Source organism: Hirundo rustica, chromosome 10 (assembly GCF_015227805.2).
Source record: "Hirundo rustica isolate bHirRus1 chromosome 10, bHirRus1.pri.v3, whole genome shotgun sequence".
In the NCBI taxonomy this organism is placed as follows: domain Eukaryota; kingdom Metazoa; phylum Chordata; class Aves; order Passeriformes; family Hirundinidae; genus Hirundo; species Hirundo rustica.
The window spans coordinates 9198160-9211625 of NC_053459.1; the positions used below are offsets into that span (position 1 = coordinate 9198160).

The window sequence follows — 13466 nt, forward strand, 5'->3', positions numbered from 1 at the left end:
TGCACCTCCTGCCATTGCACAGTCTGTTACATGGTAAAAGTCCCTCTATCAGCCCATCAATAGGACTTTGATGAATGGTCCTCTGGCTACACAGCAGTAGCAAATATTTATGAGTATCCTTGAGCTTGCCATGACAGATCAAAACACATTATCTGCCCTTCTCCTGAGCACTCACCTCTCCTGCTCTTACTGGATATTGACAAAAAAGTATGGAAATAAAATATAAATGAACCCTTCAAATGGCCAAACCTCTCTCACTGCATGTTTTCTTCTTTGCCATCTAAGCACCATATTCTAAAATGAGAAGTTTTTCCCCTGCAGGTGTCATGGGGAACCTGTGCCCTCCTGGTGCTCCATGCTCCACACCAGACTCACACCCACGGAGCTCTCTCTCATGACCACAGGCAATGCCACAACACAACTTTTTTCTCTCCCAGCACTTGCTCTTCCTTTCTCCCTACTGAGAGATTCAGGCAGCTCTCCACCTGGCCTGCTACTGTGAGAACAGAAGCCACAGCAGAGGAGGAATGTTTTCACTTGGCAATTGACAGCTTTCCTTTTTATAGGGAATATGAAAATTTATGTTCCCTGCTCTACACATGGCAGAAAGAAGGGAGAGCTGCCACAGGGACACACAGAAGGGTCTCTGTGAGGGAGCTCTCTCATCCCAGGGCAGCAGTAAACTGAAGAAATTACATGAGACTGAGAAAGAAAAAAGGGAGAGGACAGAGAAAGGAATTACATCAAACCTTGAAGGGAGAACAAACAGAAAAAAAACCCCATGTTTGGTAAAAGAGGATCAAAAGGCACAGGGGTGCCTCAGTCTTGAGGGCAAGACCAACAAAAAATTATACAGGAGAAGAGAGAGAAAGAATAAAAATCCATTACTGCCATAACACTGAGCTGTAATAAAACCCAGCTGACCTGCCAAATTGGAAAATAGAAGTTTTCCATCACCTACTAACTGTGAAAAATGCAGAATACCTAAATCATAATCCCTCAATATGAGCCCCAAAGCATTTCACGTCCTTGGTCAGATTTTTCTTAAAACTTGACAGGCACCAAAACAAGAACAGAGCCTCAAGAACAGGTGACTGGGCACCTCCTTTCTAGGTGGCCACTGCAACTCTGTTTCGGACCACAATTACCTTTGCAGGAAATTCTTAGGAGAACTGTGACTTTGAAATCTCTTTGGTAATTTTTAGCACCCAATGAATGGTGGAGCTCATGATAAACTGATATTCTGTCAGCTACCTTTGCTGCTCCCTGGCAACTTCACTACATACCTGAAGAAAAGACTCCACCAGAGTAACATTTAATGAGCAAGTAACTGACGTTTAGCTGTGAGGAAAAATAGGGCAAGGAAACAAAAAGCCTGCAGGATATTCTGGGGTCCTGGAGCAGAGAGAAAGCTTTGCTTAGCTTCAGGCAGAAAAAGTGGAGAAGAATAAAAGGATAGAAGTCCTAGGGAATAAGCTATAAGATGCATATAAAATCATGAAAGGAATAAATACATACCTCACTGACCAAGCAAATGGCATACGGTATTTCCCCAGCTTGCTGCAGAACTGTTTATTGGATTTTAACACTTTTTGTGCACACTGCAAAAAAGGAAATGTGAGTTATTTCATCACTATCATTCTAACATCTTAAATGTTGCACAAAGTACATCTAAACTGGAGAGGCGACAGTGTCCCTACAACAATATGGCCTGATACAGTTCATAACAAAAGGTTGTGAGGTGGACAGCAGAGACATCACAAGATGAATATGATGCTGCTGACAAATTAAACCCTGTCACCACTCCTTTATTCAGCACTTCATTGAAGTTGTTATTTCAGTTTTCTGTAATTACCCAATGCAGGTGCAGTGCCTGCTCTCAGAGACAGAGAGATACCTACTCCAACTTTGCTCCTGTACAAAGTTCCGTAGCTCATAATTTCTAAAAGGTTGCTGAAAGAGGACATCCCTGTACTGGGGCATAACCAGCAAAGGGATGCACCACGGATGGATTTGCAAGTTGCAGACAAAATGGAGCTTCTTTCATGCAGCCAGTGGAACTTGGACATTTGCCTTCTGAAGCATGGGGCTTGTCCTGTTCAGCAACCTCAGACTGCTGAGATTTCTCAGCACGGTTTGCAATGCCCTCAGCTTCCAGCAGGCTGAAGCTCACAGAGCTGGAAATGATGGTCCTGTTACATTACCTTAAAAGAATCAGGATTCTTAATGTAAGGCTCGGCACTGCTGGCAATGTTTCCCGTAAGCACCTTCTCTATTTTTGCCACCAGTACAATCTCAGAGTGAGGATTGCTTATGGAGAAAAGTGCCTGTGGACAAAAGGGAGAACCGTTCAAAAGTACACAGCAATACTGGAGAAAGGAAATACTGCCAGTGCTCTCTGTTGATGGAAACAGTAACAACCCAAATCCAGAAAGGATTGTTATGGATTATTATCTCTATTCATTCAACACAGCCAGATGGAAAAGAAACTCTTGTGCTAGTGCTGAAGTCAGCTTGTGCACATGCAGCACCTTGCAAACAGACTGACTCGAGTCCAAAAGCAGCGTGACCATGGCCTAAGCTAACTATTCCTCTCGGGCAGCACCTAAGAGCTGGCCTGAGTCCGTCATTCCTCAGGGGAATGAAAGGAGGAGAAAAGGTAACATGCTGTTTCAACCCACAGCTCACGGCAACAGCAAGAATGTGGAAGCACTTTGAGATTATTGAAGCATCTAGGTATTGCCTTGAGCTGTGATTTTGTTTGGCTGGTTGGGAGAGGTGAGCAAATGGACCCAAAGAGCACAGGAAACATGGGTGTGTTCTCTAAATGAGACACTAACTTTTATCAGGGTTGATTGTAAATGGTCTGTCCAGGGAGCTCAGGAAGCAAGTGGCTCTATACAACTGACACACAGAAGAGAATTTTCTTGAAAACAACAACATAGTGTGCAAAAGTTCTCCAATGAAAAAGGAAACTACGGAGCTAAAATAAGTCACACGAGTCACTGAGCCACGCAAGTCACGTGTGGAATACCTGCTTGGGGTATTTCAGCCACTCTTCTGGGAACCCTCTGACCTGTGGTTCTTCCATTTCATTTGAGTCAATATTTTCAACTGCACCATTTTCTAATGGACTCGAGGAACCTGGAATCATCTGTCTAACCAGAGTGTGGTTCAAATCCACATGAAAATCAGCAGAGATCTTCCTGCCATCCCTGACGTCGTACAGCGCCACACTCACAAAGAAAGGCTCTACCTGCAGAAAATGCCAGAAATACAGTGATAACTGAGAGGATGGCAGTAAAGTCTACCTTTTAATGGGTTTATGCAACTAGAAAAAAAAGAAAGTAAACAAATATTATTTACAAATTATGAGATACATTAAAAACACATTTCCAACCATGTGATTTTAGGGGCTTTTAAAAAAAGCTTGATATCAGGGTGCCAGAAGAGGAATTGGCAGCTTAGAAACTCACAGAATTGAAGCCAAATAGATAACTAATTATTAGAGTAAATGAATAGAGCTCCAGGAAACACACTGCAGGATTTTTAAAATGTAGATTGAGAGTCATTATAAAAGAGGGAAGAGTGAGTGTGGGCTTTCCCGGGATCGTCAGAAATGCAACACAAAGATGACAAATGTAAGGGGATGGAAAATGTTTACTGGTACAAACACAAAAGCGTGGGTGTATTATTCCGTGGGAAACACATGTTCCATTTTGCTGGGAAACCAAGAGCATTCAAACCACTCTGACAGTGCCCACTTATCCTATGGCAGAGCACCAGGGAATTCAGTCCTGTGACTGAAAGTAACCTCCGGAGAGCATCCATAGCTCTGATGGAATAAATCAGCACCAGAATAACACCACCTGAGCTGTCCAGAAACCAGAACCTAATCTGTGGAGATAAAGAGCAGGTACAGTGACCTTTGCTTTTTCAGCCTCTGCAGTGAATACTGTATGCCCTTGGAGTAGTTATCATGACTTTATTTAAACAGTTATTCCAGTCTGCCAAAAAAAGATATTGATTACATCATGCTGAATTTGCACTCACTGTAGAGGTCATCTTCCAATGAAAAACAAACAAATCAACAAACAAAATCAATGCCTCATATGTAATATATGAAAGTGGAGTTGCTGGGACACTGATGTCCCATAACTTTCCTGTTTCAGAGGAGAACTAACTAAAAGCTATAGACTGACATCTACATCTCAATTTTCCCAGCCTTTTTTTTTTTTTTTTACAGTAAGAGTAAGCAAAATTTTCTGTTTTGTCCTGGTTTTAGTTGGATTTTTCCACTAGATGAAACATCCTGTCCTTTATATTTTGCCTTCTCTCCTGTAACTTTATCTGCCTGGCTCCTTGTCTCTCCCTGAAAAACAACAAAACCCCCCAGGTCACCAGCATCTGATATTTCATTGCCTCCCTACATAAGTCCCGGCAGCTTAAACTTGTTCTTCTTATAGCAATTGTTAAGAATTCTCAAGGTTTGAAACATTTTTAATCCTCCACTGAACTGCAGCTAAAAATCTGCAGTGTAAATCAGCTTCAGAATAGCTATTGAAAAGTTAATCAGTTTCGTTATTCAGTCCAAAGGGAGCACTATACATGGACGATGCAGCTTTCCTTTCACTTCTCGTTCCAAACTAACACATGCATGAAAGGAAAAAAACACCCAACCAACAAACCAACCAAAAAAAAAAAAAAAAAAAAAAAAAAAAAAAAAAAGAAAAGAAAAAAAATCACAGAGAAATAAGAAAAGCTTACGTTGGTTGAGGGATCGTTTTCATTTTCAGTAACACAGGCCTGGAGATTCAAACTGAGGGATTTGCAGGTAATCAGGATCTTCTTTGCAGGCTTTTCTTCAAATGGCTTTATCACTGAGTTTGTCCCTGGAAACTCCTTTTTCTGAGGATTCAATGCCTGAAATAAGTAGGGCAATTTGTTATACATAGGAAAAAGTATCATATTTCAAAACTAAGTAAGCTTTTTAAAGGTCTTTGCAACCACTGAAACATGTGAAAACCTCAAAAGTCATTGTTGGTATCTTCATATGCTATACTTAATGACTGTTATTCCTAATTTATAGATTAGGAAGCGAACCAAAAAGTCTGCCTGAGACATATATAATGTCAGAGGCAGAATTAGGGATGCAAATTAGGTTTTCTATAATTTTAGAACAGACTTTTTTCTTGTTTACTTACTGTTTCTAAAGCTTTAGCTTTTAGTTTCCTCATATATATTAAAAACCCTCACATTTTCAGACTATTAACAGCACACTTTAGAATGAGATTCCAGGCATTTCCCTCTTTTGCCATTGCTTCTATACTACATTACTACTTCAATTTGCTTAATACTTTGAATAAAGGTCTTACACTTGACTGACATCTGGGCTCAAGTGTAAATATACACTGATCCCAAATGTTACTTAAGCCTTCTTTTTAACTAAAATAAAATTTCCATTTAAATCGCATTCAGCGCAAGAAATAACTTTCTTTGAATCCTGACATTAAACGTTAAACTTTGCTTTAATGCTAGTTTTAAACTAATTCAGAGCTTAGCTTGGCTGGATGACCTCCAGAGGTCACTGCCATCCTCAGCCGTTCTGCAGTCGAGGTCTGCACAGAACTCTCTGTGGGCTGCAGACCGCTCCCCTCCCTCGTCACTGCTGAAGCCTTGGGTATACCCACTCTGCTGGCTCAGCTACCCCAGTTAGCTCATGTCACCTGCACTTTAAAACTTCTGAGAATTAAAGAATAAATTAAATATCGCTTACTGCTATATCAGGATCCAAAGAGAACAGGTTTAGTCGCTCTGTATTTCGAGAGGCTTTCACTGTTTCTTCTGTTTCTGTGATGTACTGTGGTGACAGAAAATAAATTAGCTTTCTGCACAAGAACAGAAATCCATAGAGTTGTTAGACTTCTAAATGAGTGATCAATGTTTCACTCATAACAACATTTCCCACTTCTGCAGCAGTTATCCCCAAGCACCTCCAAACACTCTTTGCTTCGGAAGCAGGGGTTTTCAGGCCATGACATACTTCTAAGGAATCCCAAAATAGATCAACTAAGTAAATCAAGTTTTTGTATGTTCACATATGCTATCCATTGAGGAAGATGTCAGATCTCTGCAGCAAAATCAGTTTATAGAGATTCCCAAGCTGAGGGAAATAAACCCCCAACAAACCAGCGCCGCAGGAAAACACCTGTGGCAGGGGAGGGCAGAAAGGGGAGCAGCAGATGCCACCCAGCCTCACAGGCTGGGCAGGCACACAGACTGCAGTGTCACCCAAAGGGAAGGCTGGGAGTCCTCTCCCACCCACCCCCTGCCCCAGGGAGGATCCGACATGCCCACTTCCTTCCCGACAGACACATGCTTTAATTAATAGCGAGCTCTCTGACGAAACCAACTTCACCTTCTGAAGCCACCTGGGGCTTTCCTACCCTACCTTCTAAAAGTTTATCCTTATATCTAACTGTAAGAATCTTATTCCTCACTAGTTAAGCTCATTTATCCAATATGTAAAGTAAACCCTACACATTCTCTTCCCCTTAAAGATCCCCTGGGATATTTCAACTGTTCAGTCTTTCTTTGCACTTTGATTTTCTCTTTAAGAATTTTTTAATCTCTGGAATATTAAAAAAGTGTCCATCTTTTCAGGTTGCCTAGGACTGAGTACAACCCTTAGCCGACACAGCACAGGATATTCTCTTGTTCAGGTCCCGTTCAGTGTTTCACGTCTCCCACAGCATCACAATATTGCCAGTACACATTAAGTAACAAGCAGCAGCAGCCCAGCAAGACCAAGAGCTCCACGTTCTCCTCCTAACATGCACTGCCCATGGCCTGACCTGCAGAAGCAGGTCCTGCTGTGGCTCTGCTAGACTGCTTTAGATAGAGAAGGGATCAAGATGTGTGTCTGCCATGGACTAGGGAAAGGTTACAGAACACTGCTGCAACCAGGCCAATAGAGACAGGGTGGGGAACAGGAATTATCCATAAAAAGGGCAAAAAGAGCGTCATAAAACAGGCTGACCATCTCTTACATCCTTGCAGGCACCAGTAGTCTTTGAGATATCTGCAAGATACCTCTGAGATATCTGCATCACCTAAACCATTAGAAAGAATCTATCCACAGACAAGATGATCCAGCGTTTCTGCTGCCCTTAATACATAAAACTCTGATGCATTTTATTTGGTTGGCTGTTTTGTTTTTATTTTGTTGGCTGCTTTGATTTTTTTTTTTTTTTTTGCTTTTCACATACTAGGTGACCACTTCACATATATGAATATGACCTACAGTAAAATTCTGTCCTCAACTGCATAGACAGCTTTCAGTTCAAATCTGTGTAACATCCTCGAACAGCATTTGGCTCTGCAGACAGACAGCATCTACAGCAGAATGCTGGCAGAAGGCTACAAACAGATTCATTTAGGAGAAAGCAGTCAAGCATTTCCAATCTAGCTTTTCATTAAAAAGCTTCTTAGCACCATATACAATTATCTCATCCACATGAAGTGGTTTATGAGCTCCAGAGGACGAAATGCCTCCCCTGGTAGCACGTGTATCTTTCAATGAAGTTACAGAAGGCAATGAGCAGTTCAGAGCTCACTTCCTTGCCAGTCACACAGGAAATCTTGGCTCTCCAAGGGCCAAATTCTACTGAAATGCAGTTCAGACAGGCAAATATTTCACACATAACTGAGGGGACCAGAACCTTACTGACTTCACAGTACTCTGTGGAGCACCCACTCTCTTTGCATCTGGTGGAGATTTTCTAAATTAAACAAAAGGATGAGTTGTTCAAAAAGAAGATTATTCCCGTCACTTCTCGTGCCTTTAACACTGTAATAGACTGTGCTATATTTTTCAACCTTTCAGAATATTAATGATCATATATTGGCAGGCATTTTTCACCTAGGATGTTTTTTCCACTAGAAAGAAAAGTGTAAATAAAAGTGTAGCATCCATTACTTTTGCGAAGTCTGGGTGCAAGGTGTTCTCTGAAGAATCTGCCTCTTCTTGAGAGCAATCGTAATTCACTGAAACTTCTGCAGGGTCTTGAAGAGAAGAAAAAACTCCACAAAATTATTCTTATTATTATTTTTTTATCTTTATTTTTACCTTATATTATTATTCTCAATATTACTACAGGGTTTAAAATATAAAATACCATTTTTCCATGTTATTTCTTTTTATTCCCTTCAGACTCACCGTCTCTCCAAATGGAAGTGATGCTCATATAAACCTCTGCCCTCCTCAACCTCATCTCTCACTGCTGCTCACTGTATCTTGGTTTATATTTAAGCTTCCAAACAGCAGGCCTGACTGCTCAGTGAAACATCCAACACATTCACCCATGACAAATATTCACACCCATGACAGAGACCTCCTCCTCTCAGTCCCTTCTGATGTAACACCGAGGGTTTATGTCTACCAAAAGACTTTGGATTTCCAGTAAAGGGAGCGCTCAGCGAGGCAGGAGCTGACCTGCTCTTTGGGAAAGGGAGGGATGCAGGCTGGGCTCCTTGAGCTGCAAACCCGTGAATCCAGGGGACAGCGCTGAACACAAGCCCTGTGCTTCACCCAGCTCACCAGGGAGTGCTCCCTTCTCACAGGGAAATTCAGCCCCCTGTGAAAGAAGTCATCACAGTCACTTGGGGCTCTTCTTTGCCAAGAAAGCCTCATGTTCTTTGACAAGTTAGCTCTATAGCACATTCCTGCTGCTTATTATCAGCTTTTTTACCAATAGAGACTTCTGTTTTCTGTTAGCCTGTGTTTTTGACCTTGTATGCACACATTTCTTCCTGTTTCATTAATATCTCTTATGGGTGGGATTTTCAAAAGTACTCCCCTGATTCTGAAGTGCAAATCTCTTGTGCCTCCAAGTTCTAAAAATATCTTTGTCCATATGAAGAGTAACCTGTCCTTCCAAAATTAGAACTCACAATAAACATCAGGTTAAAGAGTTCAATTAGCTCTGAACATCCCTAAGATTCAGATGCATGTGGATTCAAAGCTTTAACTCAGCTCAGAGCATATGCATTTTACATCTGTATTAAGGTTTCAAGTGTTTTCAGCCTCAGAATTTCAGCTGGAGTTCATCCAAACTGTATGTGGATTTATTATGTGGAGGAATGAGTTACTGCCACATGAAGACTGCAGTATAACTGCATCCAATAGAGCATCCATAGAGCATCCAATTCTTTCTTCCACAGTGAGAACATAATATGCAAGCTCAAAAAAGCAAGAAGTAAAAGTCAATAAGCTTTCAGAGAAAGAGCCATATACCACAGCTGTTTTGGTGTTGTTTTTTTTTTTTTTAATTATTAGCTCCAGATTTTTAAAGAAAGCAAAATGTTGGAAAAAGAACTGATCAAACCAGTCTCCAGCACAAAACTTTTTTAAACCTTCAGAGTTCCAGGACAGTAAAACACAAAGTACCAGCAAGATCACTGACAGAGAGGACTAAATTTAAAAAAGAGCTGCATATGCAAAGTGGAGCCACATTGCTCCTGCTGACTTTGTGGGAACAGTTTTTACCTCCCCTCCAGCCATTTGAAAATGATCTGAGGGGAGTTAGCTGACATCGTGCAGGGATTGCCAGGACTGGTGCTGCTTTGTCAGAAATCAATGAGTACAGAATCCATTACAGACTCAGGCAGTTAAAATGATTAAATACTGATACAAAGGTTCCACTTCTTTCACTTGTTTAAAAAAAACCCACAGCAATACAAGAGATTTTTCACTCTTACCAAGTCTCAGATCAGTTAGATCTGCACTCTTCCTCTCCTGAATGGTTCCCTCTGGATTTATTTGCAGGATTTTGTTGAGCGTAAAAATCCAGTCATCCATATCCTGCTCATTTTCAGCTGCCAGCACAAAGTATGTGAGGTCATTCATTTTCAACTCAAAGGCGTGTTTCCTAAGCCTGTTATTCTGTTGGAACAAAAGGAAAATAAAAATAAGCACTAGAACTAATACAAAACGGTACTGAAAAAGGCATCCATAAGATGGTCTTGTACATGGCCACTCCTTAAAAATGACAGTTAAGCAAGCCTCTGTGGCTTTAAAGAAAATTCAAACAGTGTGATATTACCACAAATTTCTGTCAATCTGTGCATTTAAGAGCTTTGGTGCCCAAACATATGTCCTATATTTAGCCACAGAAATCTAAGATGGACAATAGTTCAGAAGGGAATGCCTCCCATGTGGAACAATAAAAGACCTCTGGTCACAAAGTGCAGCACTGCTACACGGGTTGCAGTGGTCTGGAGAGAGTAGCTCTTAAAAAAAAGCCTCTGACACTTTACCAGCACACCAGACACCCGAAAAGATAAATCAAAGTATTGCTAAGTCATATAAATATTTGAGGGAGAGTGGGAACAGGACTTTCCAGAAGATTGCAACAGGACAAATTCCTGCACAGTAACTATTACAATGGGTACTTCCCACATCTAATTTTGTCTTAGAAGGATTTTAAAAACAACTTAGGGGATTTCAACAATTTTTCACGAAAGGCAAAGGTGAGATATAGTGCTGGTCAGTCATTGCAATGCTATCCTTTTTCAGCATAAAATAACAAATGCCCAGTAAACTGGGAAGAGATTGAGTTCTGAGAGCTGTTCTCTGTCACCAGATTTTACCTGCAGGAGATGATGTCTATCAATTTCTGTCATAAGAATTACCAGGTACTAAGCTACTGAAACAGCTCAATAAAATTAAACAAAGTGATGGCATCTAGCATAATGTGCTTCATTTCTCTTCATTTACCCAATTAGTGACATATCTTAGTCTTAAGGAAGCAGTTGCAGCAATTTTCTCTCCTCTTTGCTTATATCTCAGAGAATAGTAATTCATTCTATCCCCTATTGTTTCACTTTTAAAGCTGACTTTGATTTCAATATTCCAGAAGACTGCCATCGCTTTGTTGACAGATTTAACCTTGGAGTTATGCTGACAAGTGAAAAAAAAAAAAAATTAAAAAAAATCATCCACCCCATAACTGAGCATTACACTCCAGTTTTTCTTCCTTAACAGTCTCAAATGGCATCACAGTGGTCTCCTGTAGGTCTGAATACTGTTATTTTTTTGCACAGCTCTATATGAACAAGTTATTAAGAGGTTTCTAAGCCAGATGGTGAGATGATAGCGATGCTTTTATTTAAGAGGAACAGAGGCAAAATCTGATACTGATTAGCAGAGGAGGATGAGAACCCAGGACACTGCAAGTTCCATGAACATTTTTTTCCAGCAGCAGAGATGATTTGGAAGATTCCTACCCAATCTGTTGCTAATCACTTGCTCCAGTTCTTGTATTCCATGTCATGACCCAGATCAGGAATCACTTAAGACTGAACTACTTCTTCTCTAGCTACTTGGGTCCACAGGGTCAGACAAATTTTGGCTTTTCAAGCTGACTTGGGGTTGTCTGTGTGTACATGTGTACATTTGTGCTATTTTTTAGTTCTGCTACTGGAAATTCTCTTGATAGGAAATATTTTTCCTCTCAAGTACTTTATGGAGGTGAATATTCTTTCAGGTTTATAAATTTTAGTTCATCAAATGCAGAGTAAGGATAGGCTTGGGTTTTGTAACAATTGGTTCTTGGGTGTTAAGTATTTATCCTGATCCTGAAATCTCTCCTTTCCTCCAATCATACATTCAAACTAACGTAAAACAAGGGGTAAAACTTCACAAAAACCTGTCACATATATATATATAAAAGTATATAAGGGCTTGACCAAGAGCTAGAAGTTAAACAAAACTATGCCAAGAATCTTAGGTAGTGGTCATTTAAAACTTTTAAAGCCAGATTATTTGCAAAGTGGATTATGTATACCAGTTTATACACAAGCTATAAAGAAGAACGTTATGCTTCAATTTTACTTCAGATAAGACAAAAGCATTTAAAATTAATGGATTTATTTTCTATTTCATATATTCCCCCTTATGACATGGCCAAAATCTTTAAATCAGGTACTGAAACACAAGATGAATGCATTTATTTTCTATATTATGTACTTCCCCTTACAGACATGGCCAAGATCTTTAAATCAGGTACTGAAAGACTATCAGACATTATCTAATACAGTAATATATCTCGCATGCTGAACCTTAAAAACATCAGGCAGGGCAGGAAAACTTCAATATCCACTTTTCCATCTGCCCTTCAGACTTCTGGCAAGCAGATGAGATCTACAGCAAAGTCTTGGTTTCAAATCTAAGGCCAACTATTTTACCTTCCTGATCAGTTAACAGGAAAAAAACCCAAAAAAACAGGGCACCATTTCTCAGTTTGCTCCTTGGACCGTGACTTCTAATCTTCAACACTTAATTTCAAGTCCAAAAATTTCTTCCAGAAAGCATTAATAGAAGATTCAGAAAAGAGACTATGGACGAGCTATAAATGAAACATCAGGCTGAGTCTAATGCCTGCAGGGCCATTCTTCCAAACTAACAGAATTGTTTTGGAAGCATGTTGTACTTCATTTGGAGATGATTTCTCTGGGATATTTACTACAATTTTGATATCCTATCTCAATCGAACAGGAGCTCAAAGTCATTCATAGAGATTTAAAGAATTTATACTGGTATTAAAACTCATTAAATCACAACATACATATCACATTTTTTCACTAAAAATTCAGTTTTACCGAACTCTTTTTCCACATTCCCTGGTCTCCCTGTTTATGTCAACTCTAACCCAGGTTTTGATTTTCAGCCCTATCATTCCAAGTCCATCACAGGCTTTGACAGCTGATGGTATTCACCCTAGTACACCCTTGGCTATGATCCTAACTTCTTCTAGAGAAGACAGCTTAAATTTGTGAATCCCATACTAAATGTCAATCAAAAACTACCACAGAAACTTGTACCTGGGGGCAGGCAAGAGGAGAACCTACCATTCAACCAGTGAGGGACAATCTGGAGGAACGCTATAGATTCAGAGAGCAGCTGTGAAAGGTTGAGGGGGAGGAGGATTTCAAAGGGGTTTTTTTGTCAGAAGTTAGTCAAAAAGGGCAGAAATTTTGCAGTCAAGACATTTCTGCTATCCTGGAGTGTCATGAGAAACAACAAAGCAGAAAGGGCACCCTCTGGGGTAGCATGAAATATGCACATAACACCACCCTACAGGGCTGGGCTGGAGCTCTGGCTGAGACCCAGCTGACAAGGAAGCCCCTTGCAGGAGCAAGCAGCAATCTCTAACCAGGATTTCTCCATAAGAACCTCCTCCATGGCTTCTGCTGCACTTCCGAGCTACCTGTGAGGGTGTCTCAAGCCAATGGACTGACACTGGTGAACATCACAGTCCTGCATGCTTATCTCCATCCTCCTCTACTCCTGCTTGGAAAAAGAGCCACCCCTTCTGAACGGCACTGGGATAATGGCCATTGCCCACAGAGCTGGGCACTGGCAGCAAATACTTGTTTCCAGAGTGAACCACTGGTTGTTTATCTTG

At 40.6% G+C, this 13466-nt stretch overlaps 1 protein-coding gene across 11 annotated transcripts in view; it reads right to left on the reverse strand.

Annotated features, from left to right (window-relative positions):
- The window catches only part of DOCK10 (dedicator of cytokinesis 10), a 142803-nt gene that overhangs the window by 54958 nt on the left and 74379 nt on the right, over positions 1-13466 (reverse strand). For all 11 annotated transcript variants that reach the window (XM_040073825.2, XM_058421871.1, XM_058421868.1 and 8 more), the window contains 7 exons: positions 9760-9943; positions 7979-8064; positions 5777-5860; positions 4768-4923; positions 3035-3256; positions 2205-2327; positions 1519-1601 (listed from right to left, as the gene is read on the reverse strand). In XM_040073825.2, coding sequence (XP_039929759.1) covers positions 1519-1601; positions 2205-2327; positions 3035-3256; positions 4768-4923; positions 5777-5860; positions 7979-8064; positions 9760-9943 — 938 coding nt within the window. The remainder of the gene's footprint in view (positions 1-1518; positions 1602-2204; positions 2328-3034; positions 3257-4767; positions 4924-5776; positions 5861-7978; positions 8065-9759; positions 9944-13466) is intronic.